General features: G+C 45.2%; 1 protein-coding gene across 1 annotated transcript in view; it reads right to left on the bottom strand.

Moving 5' to 3' along the window:
* Window positions 1-8,117, bottom strand: part of LOC138665208 (nicotinamide N-methyltransferase-like) — a 60,680-nt gene extending 52,563 nt beyond the window's left edge. Inside the window, exon 1 of the mRNA XM_069752494.1 lies at window positions 7,904-8,117. Within this exon, the coding sequence (XP_069608595.1) occupies window positions 7,904-8,051 (148 nt within the window). The 5' untranslated portion in view covers window positions 8,052-8,117. The remainder of the gene's footprint in view (window positions 1-7,903) is intronic.
* Window positions 8,118-12,656: the final 4,539 nt, after the last annotated feature.

Raw genomic sequence — 12,656 nt, 5'->3', positions numbered from 1 at the left:
ACAAGAGCCTGAAAATGGAAGTTCAGGACAGGAAACCAGGAGAACAGCACGGAGCGGCATACACAGTTAGTAGGCCCCAACCACACTAATAGGCCAAATGCAGTGTAATATTAACAACTAGTTAACGAGAGCATGAAGATCGAAGTTCAGGACAGGAAACCAGGAGAACACCTTGAAGTGGCAGACACTGTTAGTAGGCCCCAACCAAACTTGGAGCCCCACTGCATTTCTTCCATTTAACAACTATTTAACAAGAGCCTGAAGATAGAAGGTCAGGAAAGTTAACCTGGAGAACACCTTGGAGCGGCAGACACTGTTAGTAGGCCCCAACCAAACTTGTAGCCCCAGTGCTCCACTGCAGTTTTAAAATTCCAATAGGCTGAAAACCTGACAATTGCAGGTCATTTTTTTAAGAGGACAGCTGTATTGAGTGGCACAGACAGACACTTCTAGTAGGCCTTACACCACAAAGTTGGCTCGACGCAGGTTTAAAAAAGGTTACATGGGTACACGGCCTGCATTGGTGTGCTCAGTGGAGGACAATTGGAAGGAGGGACCGCAGAAAGACTTAGTAGGCCTAAATTAAAAAAAGTAGGCTCTATGCACTTTTAAATAGGTTCCAGGGTTACACAGGCAGCATTGGTGAGGTCAGTCGAGGACTATTGGAAGGAGGGACCGCAGACAGACTTAGTGTTAGGACTGGCGGAACGCACCAAGAAAGATGATATGGATGCGTTCGCAGTCCGGGGTCCACCGTGCAGGTAAAACCTGCTGCTAGTAAATGGCAGACTAAATGGCGGTACTCAAAAGTATACACACGTGGGTTAACCTCACCCAGTGTGAAGAAAGCGATCCTGTTGCGTCACAGGACCGCGGTACCACTCATAGAGCGCGAGCAAGTGGTCAGCGAACTTAACCCCAACTGGGATTGAAGTCCGATTAGACCCTTGCTGGCACAACACCACAACTGGGTGTGTAAAGAACCTTATTAATATATATGAGCACAATAGTGTGTGCGAAGCCGCACTGACGGACGCCACTATCCACCCAGGCTTGGGTATTGAAAGCGCAAGACAAGCGCACGGCGCCGTACTGGCGAACACAGCCACAGGGCGCTGCGAAGTGTGTAACGTGCAGATGGTTAGTCGGGCGCTAGAGAGCTACCAACATCCGCGAGCAGACAACAACACTAGGGAGGGATACTTAGGAGCTTTCATCCTTCGACATACATCCATCTACACACACACACACAATATAATAGTACACTAGCGCATGGCCGTGCGGTCATGCGCAGTTTATATAGTTGCAGCACAGGAAGTGGCCACAGAAACTTTGCCCTTCCAAGACCTGCCAAGAGGACCAATGGAATGTGGTGCAGAGTCTGAGCACATGACCCTCGATCTCCAACGGGAGATCTTGCCCTGGGCATGCTCAGTGTGTGCAAACAAGGACTTAGTCCCAGAGAAGTCCGCTCGCTGCTGACCAGCACTGGCTTCAATGGCAGGAGCAGAAGAAGCAGCAGTAACTCTCTGTACAGAGTGAGACTGAGCAAGACGCTGGGACCGTCGTCCCTGCTGAGCAGGCTCCACTGCGGCTGGTCAAGAATGGGAGACCGCAGCGGAGACGGCTCGAGATTCCCCCTGTGCAGAAGCGGGAACTCGAGACCTAACACTTAGTAGGCCTAAAATAACAAAATAGGCTCTATGCAGCTTCGATTATGTGTCAACCTGGAGAACACCTTGGAGCGGGAGACACCGTCTCTACAACCCAGACCCAACATGTGGGCCTAATGCAGTGTTGTTACAACAACTACTTAACAAGAGCTTCAAGATAGAAGCCAGGGAGAGGGAACCTGGAGAACACCTTGGAGCGGGAGACACCGTCTCTAGAACCCAGACCCAACTTGTGGGCCAAATGCCGTGTTGTTTCAACACCTACTTAACAAGAGCTACAAGATAGAAGCTATCGAGAGTCAACCTGGAGCGGAAGACTCAGTTTGTAGACCCCAACGAAACTTGTGGCCCCAATGCAGTTTTATAATTCCGACAGGCTGAAAACCAGACAATTGTGTTTTGTTTTTTTTGTTTTTTAGAGGAGGACAGCTGTATTAAGTGGTGCAGACAGACACTGCTAGTAGGCCTTACACCCCAAAGTTGGCTCACTGCAGGTTGAAAAAAGGTTACATGGGTACACGGTCGGCATTGGTGTGCTCAGCAGAGGACAATTGGAAGGATGGACCGCAGACAGACTTAGTAGGCCTAAAATAAAAAAATTAGGCTCAATGCAGTTTGAATTATCTTGCAGGGGTACACAGGCAGCATTGGTGTGGTCAGCGGAGGACAATTGGAAGGATGGACCACAGACAGACTTAGTAGGCCTAAAATAAAAAAATTAGGCTCAATGCAGTTTGAATTATCTTGCAGGGGTACACAGGCAGCATTGGTGTGGTCAGCGGAGGACAATTGGAAGGATGGACCACAGACAGACTTAGTAGGCCTAAAATAAAAAAATTAGGCTCAATGCAGTTTGAATTATCTTGCAGGGGTACACAGGCAGCATTGGTGTGGTGAGCGGAGGACAATTGGAAGGATGGACCGCAGACAGACTTAGTAGGCCTAAAATAAAAAAAAATTAGGCTCAATGCAGTTTGCATGCATTATCTTGCAGGGGTACACAGGCAGCATTGGTGTGGTCAGCGGAGGACAATTTGAAGGAGGGACCGCAGACAGACTTAGTAGGCCTAAAATAAAAAAAATTAGGCTCAATGCAGTTTGAATTATCTTGCAGGCGTGCACAGGCAGCCTTGGTGTGGTCAGCGGAGGACAATTTGAAGGAGGGACCGCAGACAGACTTAGTAGGCCTAAAATTTAAAAAAAAATAGGCTCAAAGCAGCTTCGATTATGTGGCAGGGGTACACAGGCAGCATTGGTGTGGTCAGTGGAGGACGATTGGAAGGAGTGTCTGACACAGTTAGTACTCCCAAAAAAGAAATAGATGTTAATGTCTCGCAAAACAACAAACCAAAAAATAAAAGGGTGGCATACTTAGGTACAGGGGTGGGCTCCTCTGCTGAGTTTCAGACATAGTATTTGGCGCTAAGTATTTACTGGTGTCAATATAGGACACTGACCCTGACTATTTTAACTAGCATCATACATGTCAACAAATTGGTATTGTCAGTGCCAGACATTGAAGGATGTCAGCGCATAGACTAAACATTGGTGGAGCTGTGAGAGATAATTTTGCAAGTGGTAGAGCACTGTTTGAGCTGGGGGGGTAATCTTTTGTGGCCGGCGGTACAGGCCCAGGGCCCCTCATATTACAGCGGTGTGTCTGACGTTGGGTGCGCGCCACCACCGCCAGAGACACTTTATTGTACTATGAGGCACCCAGTGGCAGTGCCATCAACCAAAAGCGGGCACACCCACCTCTTCAGACAAACGGCACTTTCACGGGTGCTTGCGCCAAGTGGCGAGACCACGGCCCCGTGGGGGGAGTTAGCCCATTTAGGGAGGTGCAAACATGTCGTATGCTGGACAAACAGCAGCTGCAAATTAAGAGATTGGAACAGTCAGTAAGACCAGTCCACAAGCAAGACCTTTTTCATAGGAAAGCTAGAGGCAGAATTGCCAATCTTAATCTCCCACTATTTTTTTTTCCCTGGGAGAATTGTCAAAAAATCTGGCCCAGTGGTACACACTAGGTTTTCTGTGGCACAAAATGAGAGACAGATGCCACACACAGCACTGGCACTGAGGCAGAATTGCCAATCTTAATCTCCCACTATTTTTTTTTATTTATGGGAGAATTGGCAAGAAATCAGGCCCACTGTTAGACTGTATGTTTTCTGTGCCAGAAAATGAGACACAGATGCCACACACAGGACTGCCACTGATGCAGATTTGCCAATTTTAATCTGCACCCTTTTTTTTTTTTTCAGGGAGACTAGTGAATAAATCTGGGCCACTGCATTAGAGTATATTTTCTGTGGCAGAAAGTGGCTTGAAGAGATACAACGAAAAAAAAAAAAAAAGGGACTGTACTACAATTACTATCTCCCTGCAGTAATCTCAACAAAGTATGGCAGGCAGCAATAAAAAGGAGTGGACTGCTGCACAAAAAAGTCAAAAGTGTGGACAAACAAACAAGATAGCTGTGCAGAAAGGAAGGAGCAACAGGATTTGTGTTTTGAAAAAAGCAGTTGGTTTGCACAGCGGCGTACAAACAGCAATGCAGCTATCAGGGAGCCTTCTAGGGCAGCCCAATGAGCTACAGCGCTGAGGAAATAAAAAAGTAGCCTCCTCTGTCCCTGCAAACAAAAGGTGGTGTTGGACAGTGGAAATTGCTACAGCACAAGCGGTTTGGTGGTTAATGTACCCTGCCTAACGCTATCCCTGCTTCTGATGAAGCGGCAGCAACCTCTCCCTATGCTCAGATCAGCAGCAGTAAGATGGCGGTCAGCGGGAACGGCCCTTTATAGCCCCTGTGACGCCGCAGAAATCAAGCCAATCACTGCCATGCCCGTCTCTAAGATGGTGGGGACCAGGAACTATGTCATCACGCTGCCCACACTCTGCGTCCACCTTCATTGGCTTAGAAATGGCACTGAACGCGTCATTGAAACGCGACTTTGGCGCGAAGGTTGCGTACCGCGTGGCCGACCCCACACAGGGATCGGGTCGGGTTTCATGAAACCCGACTTTGCCAAAAGTCGGCGACTTATGAAAATGAACGATCCGTTTCGCTCAACCCTACTCCTGACTGTATACTTGCATTTGTGATCCTTGTGCCACTGACTGCCTATACCTGTGTATGACTCGATCTGATCTTTGGACTTCGCCTCTTGTTTTCCGTGTCTGAGACCACGCTTCCCAACTGGCTTCGACTCTGGCTTGTACCCCGACTTCATCTTATGTCTCATGTTTTGGTTACCACGTTCCCGGTAGGCTCTGATTTCTTTCTTGTCCCTTACTATTCTTCTGACTGCCCCTGTGTACTGTGCTGACCTCTGTGTATGACCTTGGCTTGTCTGACTTCTCTTTCGTTACCTATGGCACCTGTGCTGCTGTTCAGGTGTTGCTACGCTGTGTGTACAACCTCTCTTCCCTCACCAGCACCCCCTGGTGGAGGTTGCACCATACTGCACTGCAGCAGCACATTACACCCTGGTCCATGTGTGGCCAGAACCTGAACCTGAACCCCTGGTCCTTGTGTGCGCAGGGCCTGTACCCTGAAACTGCATCTGGCTGTACCTGTCAGCCCTGAAGCCGCAGCGGCGGTAAAGTTGTGGCCAAAAGTATTGACACCCCTACAATTCTGTAAGATAATACTCTGTTTCTTCCTGAAAATGGTTGCAAACACAAATTCTTTGGTATTATTATCTTCATTTAATTTGTCTTAAATGAAAAAACACAATAAGAATTGTCCCAAAGCCAAATTGGATATAATTCCACACCAAACATAAAAAAGGGAGTGGACAAAAGTATTGGCACTGTTCGAAAAAATCATGTGATGCTTCTCTAATTTGTGTAATTAACAGCACCTGTAACTAACCTGTGGCGCCTAACAGGTGTTGGCAATAACTAGATCACACTTGCAGCCAGTTGACATGGATTAAAGTTGACTCAACCTCTGTCCTGTGTCCTTGTGTGTACCACATTGAGCATGGAGAAAAGAAAGAAGACCAAAGAACTGTCTGAGGACTTGAGAAACCAAATTGTGAGGAAGCAAGAGCAATCTCAAGGCTACAAGTCCATCTCCAAAGACCTGAATGTACCTGTGTCTACCATGCGCAGTGTCATCAAGAAGTTTAAAGCCCATGGCACTGTGGCTAAACTCCCTAGATGTGGACAGAAAAGAAAAATTGACAAGAGATTTCAACGCAAGATTGTGCGGATGTTGGATAAAGAACCTCGACTAACATCCAAACAAGTTCAAGCTGCCCTGCAGTCCGAGGGTACAACAGTGTCAACCCGTACTATCCGTCGGCGTCTGAATGGAAAGGGACTGTATGGTAGGAGACCCAGGAAGACCCCACTTCTTACCCCGAGACATAAAAACCAGGCTGGAGTTTGCCAAAACTTACCTGAAAAAGCCTGAAATGTTTTGGAAGAATGTTCTGTGGTCAGATGAGACAAAAGTAGAGCTTTTTGGGCAAAGGCATCAACATAGAGTTTACAGGAAAAAAAAGAGGTATTCAAAGAAAAGAACACGGTCCCTACAGTCAAACATGGCGGAGGTTCAATGATGTTTTTGGTGTTGCTTTGCTGCCTCTGGCACTGGACTGCTTGACCGTGTGCATGGCATTGTGAAGTCTGAAGACTACCAACAAATTTTGCAGTATAAAGTAGGGCCCAGTGTGATAAAGCTGGGTCTCCCTCAGAGGTCATGGGTCTTCCAGCAGGACAATGACCCAAAACACCCTTCAAAGAGCACTAGAAAATGGTTTGAGAGAAAGCACTGGAGACTTCTAAGATGGCCAGCAATGAGTCCAGACCTGAATCCCATAGAACACCTGTGGAGAGATCTAAAAATGGCAGTTTGGAGAAGGCACCCTTCAAATATCAGGGACCTGGAGCAGTTTGCCAAAGAAGAATGGTCTAAAATTCCAGCAGAGCATTGTAAGAAACTCATTGATGGTTACCGGAAGCGGTTGGTCGCAGTTATTTTGGCTAAAGGTTGTGCAACCAAGTATTAGGCTGAGGGTACCAATACTTTTGTCTGGCCCATTTTTGGAGTTTTGTGTGAAATGATCAATGTTTTGCTTTTTGCTTCATTCTCTTTTGTGTTTTTTCATTTAAGACAAATTAAATGAAGATAATAATACCAAAGAATTTGTGTTTGCAATCATTTTCAGGAAGAAACAGAGTATTATCTGACAGAATTGCTGGGGTGTCAATACTTTTGGCCACAACTGTATGTAAACTTGGAACTGCACCAATGGTATCCGAACCCGAAACCCTTCCGTCAGTACTAGAACCTTCCAGAGCCAGTTCCAGGATCTGAATCCAGCCCTGTTTGTGAATTCATGTCAGTATCCGTTCTGTGTGAGGATCCAGAACCTGTGCAATCTGAACAGAGTCCTAATCCTGTCTTGCCAAGTAGTCTGAGCCCAGTCCGTGTCAGCGTACCTGACCCTTGGGGTCGGCAACTGCAGTTCCAGGGAATGCCTAGAAGTGGTACCTGCTGGTCAAGTCTGACTCAGGAGCTCCAGTGACTAGGTAGCCGCTAAGCTAGCCCCTTCCTAGGTAAGCCTGGACCTGTAACACAGTGGGTCCACGAACGATGTGCGCTGCCTTGTGGGCATGACATCTTGAACTAGACTAATGTAGCTTGTACCTAATTAGCATGAAGTCATGTGCATAGTGTATTAAATGAGAGAACCAATAGGTCTAAATTAACCATAGCTTGAATCCAGATTCTGTAGATCTACAGATCTACCATTGTCCATGTTTGCCTAGCTGCTAAAGCTGGTAATATACTATAGTTGTAGGTATTTAACAGTTATTTATCCCAATTCCCCCTACCCTTCATGCTTCTGCACATTTGACTAAGACAAGCATGCATCTGTTTTCGCTAGGGATATGGGAGAAAGCCACTAAGAGACACCTCTGGAACAACTGATCGTGCTTTGCCAAATTTCTATGACAATCTCACATTTACAAAATTATCCAATGTGAGTATAATAACTTATAATACTTGTCAATAATATCATGTAATATAGAACATTTTAATGAATGATCATTTCACCAAACAATATATTTGTATCCATCCCACCTATAAACATTCAAGTTCAGTTTAGCATAGATCATACCATGGGGCATAACGACCATGATCAGCACAATTTTTTTACTCTTACTGACCATATCAACTTCAGAGAAAAATGAATGCATTTCTGACCTACCTGAATTAAATGTTTCCGCCAGTTGCTTGAGTACAAATTGTAAATATTCATCTCCCATAGACTGTGCACCCAGTACGAAAAATGAATCTAAATATGCCCTCGGGTTGAATAATTCTTGGTATTCTTTTTTCCCTGTAAAATCAGACATATTTTTTTTTCTCTGTAGATCCTTGCTGAAGTAAGTGCACTGTCTGACTGCTGAAAATGTCCTCAGTGCACTGATAGTTTTCTTTATGAATTGCCTGAAAACAACTTGTTCTGCCAGGAGAATGTTGGTGGGGAGCCAAATCAAAGTCCTAGATAAAAAGCTGCACTGGCCGAATACTGGTCACTTGGAAAACAAGATTTTTGGCATAATATCTGGGTTGTATGTGAAGCATATCTGCTTTAAACTTTTTATTTCTAATTTCAATCACTATATATACTGTATTATATAGTATTGTGAAAATGTTTCTGGCAGCTGTGGAAAAAAGCTGAAAGTAAGAATGGTTTCAAAAGTATATAGGTGTTAACAGTATATTTGTTATCAATTTAAAAAGTGCAAAGTGAATGGACAAAAGAAAACTGTAAATCAAATCAATATCTAGTGTGACCAATCTTTGCCTTCAAAATAGCATCGAAGCATCAGTTCTTCTAGGTCACTTGCGCACAGATGGTGAAGGAACTGATAAAGGATGGTGTTCCAACATCTTGGAGAACTTAGGCTGGTTTCATACTTGCATTCAGGAGGGCTGCGGATGGCTGCCTACTTCATTGAGGAAAAAAGGAGGAAGTAGGCAGCCATCCGCAGCCCTCCTGAACGCAAGTATGAAACCAGTCTAACCTCAGATCTTCTGTGGATATAGACTTGTGCAAATCCCTCTGTCTCTTCATGTAATCCCAGGCAGACTCAATGATGTTGCGATCATGGCTTTGTAAAGACCATATTATCACTTCCATGACAAGGGGTATTAGCAAGTCATACGTTATGTTACCTCTGTCCTACCCCACCCCACATTTTATTTTCCCGAAATAAATAGGACAAACACCTAGGTGGATTAAATTGGCCACAGCAGCCTTTTATTATAACAAACAACAAATGTAACACCGTTTAAAAAGAGGTGTGTTGACGGAATTGGCTTCTGTGGTTATCTCAGCTGAGATTGAAATCTACCCGGGTGTAAAGGCACTGTTACACTAAACGACTTACCAACGATCACGACCAGCAATACGACCTGGCCGTGATCGTTGTTAAGTCGTTGTGTGGTCGCTGGGGAGCTGTCACACAGACAGCTCTCTCCAGTGACCAACGATCCGGGGAAAGACTTCGGCATCGTTGAAACTGTCTTCAACGATGCCGAAGTCCCCGGGTAATCAGGGTAAACATCGGGTTACTAAGTGCAGGGCCGCGCTTAGTAACCCGATATTTACCCTGGTTACCATTGTAAAAGTTAAAAACAAAACACTACATACTTACATTCCGATGTCTGTCACGTCCCCCCGCCGTCAGCTTCCCTGCACTGACTGTCAGCGCCGCCGACCGTAAAGCAGAGCACAGCGGTGATGTCACCGCTGTGCTCTGCTTTACGGCCGGCACTGACACAGTCAGTGCAGGGAAGCTGATGGCGGGGGACGTGACAGACATCAGAATGTAAGTATGTAGTGTTTTTTTTAACTTTTACAATGGTAACCAGGGTAAATATTGGGTTACTAAGCGTGGCCCTGCGCTTAGTAACCCGATGTTTACCCTGGTTACAAGTGAACACATCGCTGGATCGGCGTCACACACGCCGATTCAGCGATGACAGCGGGTGATCAGCGACCAAAAAAAGGTCCTGATCATTCCCCACGACCAACGATCTCCCAGCAGGGGCCTGATCGTTGGTCGCTGTCACACATAAGGAGATCGTTAGCGAGATCGTTGCTACGTCACAAAAAAGCGTGACGTTGCAATGATATCGTTAACGATATCGTTATGTGTGAAGGTACCTTTACACATTAATCCTATTAACATTGGAGGATGGTTCTTAAAGTTTCTGACCTGCAAAAGACAGTATATACAGTGGGGGAAATAAATATTTGATCCCTTGCTGATTTTGTAAGTTTGACCACTGACAAAGACATGAACAGTCTATACTTTTAAGGATAGTTTAATTTTAACATTGACATATAGAATATCAAAAATAAAATCCAAAAAACAACATTGTATAAATTATTTAAATTTATGTGCATTTTTCAGGGATTAATAAGTACACTGCTCAAAAAATAAAGGGGACACTTAAACAACAGAATATAACTCCAAGTAAATCAAACTTCTGTGAAATCAAACTGTCCACTTAGGAAGCAACACTGCTTGACAATCAATTTCACATGCTGTTGTGCAAATGGAATAGACAACAGATGGAAATTATTGGCAATTATCAAGACACACTCAATAAAGGAGTGGTTCTGTAGGTGGGGACCACAGACCACATCTCAGTACCAATGCTTTCTGGCTGATGTTTTGGTCACTTTTGAGTGTTGGCTGTGCTTTCACACTCATGGTAGCATGAGTCAGACTCTACAACCCACACAAGTGGCTCAGTTAGTGCAGCTCATCCAGGATGGCACATCAATGCGAGCTGTGGCAAGAAGGTTTGCTGTGTCTGTCAGCGTAGTGTCCAGAGGCTGGAAGCGCTACCAAAAGACAAGCCAGTACACCAGGAGATGTGGAGGATGCCGTAGGAGGGCAACAACCCAGCAGTAGGACTGCTACCTCAGCCTTTGTGCAAGGAGGAACAGGAGGAGCACTGCCAAAGCCCTGCAAAATGACCTCCAGCAGGCCACAAATGTGAATGTGTCTGCACAAACGGTTAGAAACCGACTCCATGAGGATGGTCTGAGTGCCCGACGTCCACGGATAGGGGTTGTGCTCACAACTGGAATATTTCAATCATTGATATCTAGGATGTGGGATTTTAGTTTTCCCTTTATTTTTTTGAGCAGTGTATTTTGCCCCCTACCAGTGTGACCAATCTTTGCCTTCAAAATAGCATCGAAGCATCAGTTCTTATATGGCACTTGTGCACAGATGGTGAAGGAACTGATAAAGGATGGTGTTCCAACATCTTGGAGAACTTAGGCTGGTTTCATACTTGCGTTCAGGAGGGCTGCGGATGGCTGCCTACTTCCTCCCTGAAGCTCCGCCTTCGCTTCATTGAGGAAAAAAGGAGGAAGTAGGCAGCCATCCGCAGCCCTCCTGAACGCAAGTATGAAACCAGTCTAACCTCAGATCTTCTGTGGATATAGACTTGTGCAAATCCCTCTGTCTCTTCATGTAATCCCAGGCAGACTCAATGATGTTGCGATCATGGCTTTGTAAAGACCATATTATCACTTCCATGACAAGGGGTATTAGCAAAAGTAAAAGAAGGAGCAGCATCCATTCCAGGTGAAAAGTGCTCATGAAAAATCTTGCGAGCTGTGGCAAGAAGGTTTGCTGTGTCTGTCAGCGTAGTGTCCAGAGGCTGGAAGCGCTACCAAAAGACAAGCCAAAGGACCACAGTACCAACCCATACAAAGATAAAAATTGGCACAAGGAATGTAAAATTAACAAGTTTTATTAATGAATTATTTGTTAAACATACATCATAATTACCTAGGTACCTCAAACAACAACTAGACGCCACTAGGCATAGGGCACAAATAACCACAACTACTATATTATTAATAATGAGAGATACACTCATACAGCATAATACCACATACACATGATATCTCCCTATACTACCTAGTTTAAGCCACTGGCGCACGCCTAAGTGGCAGAAAAAACCAAGGGAGACTCTCCATGTACTTAGTAAAATACCTGCGTAGTATAAAAGTACTTTAAATAGCAAGTGAAGGTATATTACCTATATAGTGCCCACGTCCTAATGCGCGGCCCACCCCGACGCGCGTTTCGCCTGTTCGCCCCCGGAAGAAGAACAGGCGAAACGCGCGTCGGGGTGGGCCGCGCATTAGGACGTGGGCACTATATAGGTAATATACCTTCACTTGCTATTTAAAGTACTTTTATACTACGCAGGTATTTTACTAAGTACATGGAGAGTCTCCCTTGGTTTTTTCTGCCACTTAGGCGTGCGCCAGTGGCTTAAACTAGGTAGTATAGGGAGATATCATGTGTATGTGGTATTATGCTGTATGAGTGTATCTCTCATTATTAATAATATAGTAGTTGTGGTTATTTGTGCCCTATGCCTAGTGGCGTCTAGTTGTTGTTTGAGGTACCTAGGTAATTATGATGTATGTTTAACAAATAATTCATTAATAAAACTTGTTAATTTTACATTCCTTGTGCCAATTTTTATCTTTGTATGGGTTGGTACTGTGGTCCTTTGTACTAGTACGGAATGTGACCAAGCCTTGAGCTTAGGTCATTTGGATTTAAATGTATGCAAAAGACAAGCCAGTACACCGGGAGATGTGGAGGGTGCCGTAGGAGGGCAATAACCCAGCTGTAGGACTGCTACCTCAGCCTTTGCGCAAGGAGGAACAGGAGGAGCACTGCCAGAGCCCTGCAAAATGACCTCCAGCAGGCCACAAATGTGAATGTGTCTGCACAAACGGTTAGAAACCGACTCCATGAGGATGGTCTGAGTGCCCAACGTCCACTGATAGGGGTTGTGCTCACAACTGGAATATTTCATTCGTTGAAATCTAGGATGTGGGATTTTAGTTTTCCCTTTATTTTTTTGAGCAGTGTATTTTGCCCCCTACCAACCATTAAGAGTTCTGG

This window comes from Ranitomeya imitator, chromosome 2 (genome assembly GCF_032444005.1).
Source record: "Ranitomeya imitator isolate aRanImi1 chromosome 2, aRanImi1.pri, whole genome shotgun sequence".
Taxonomy (NCBI): domain Eukaryota; kingdom Metazoa; phylum Chordata; class Amphibia; order Anura; family Dendrobatidae; genus Ranitomeya; species Ranitomeya imitator.
This window is presented reverse-complemented; position numbering and strand designations above follow the sequence as displayed.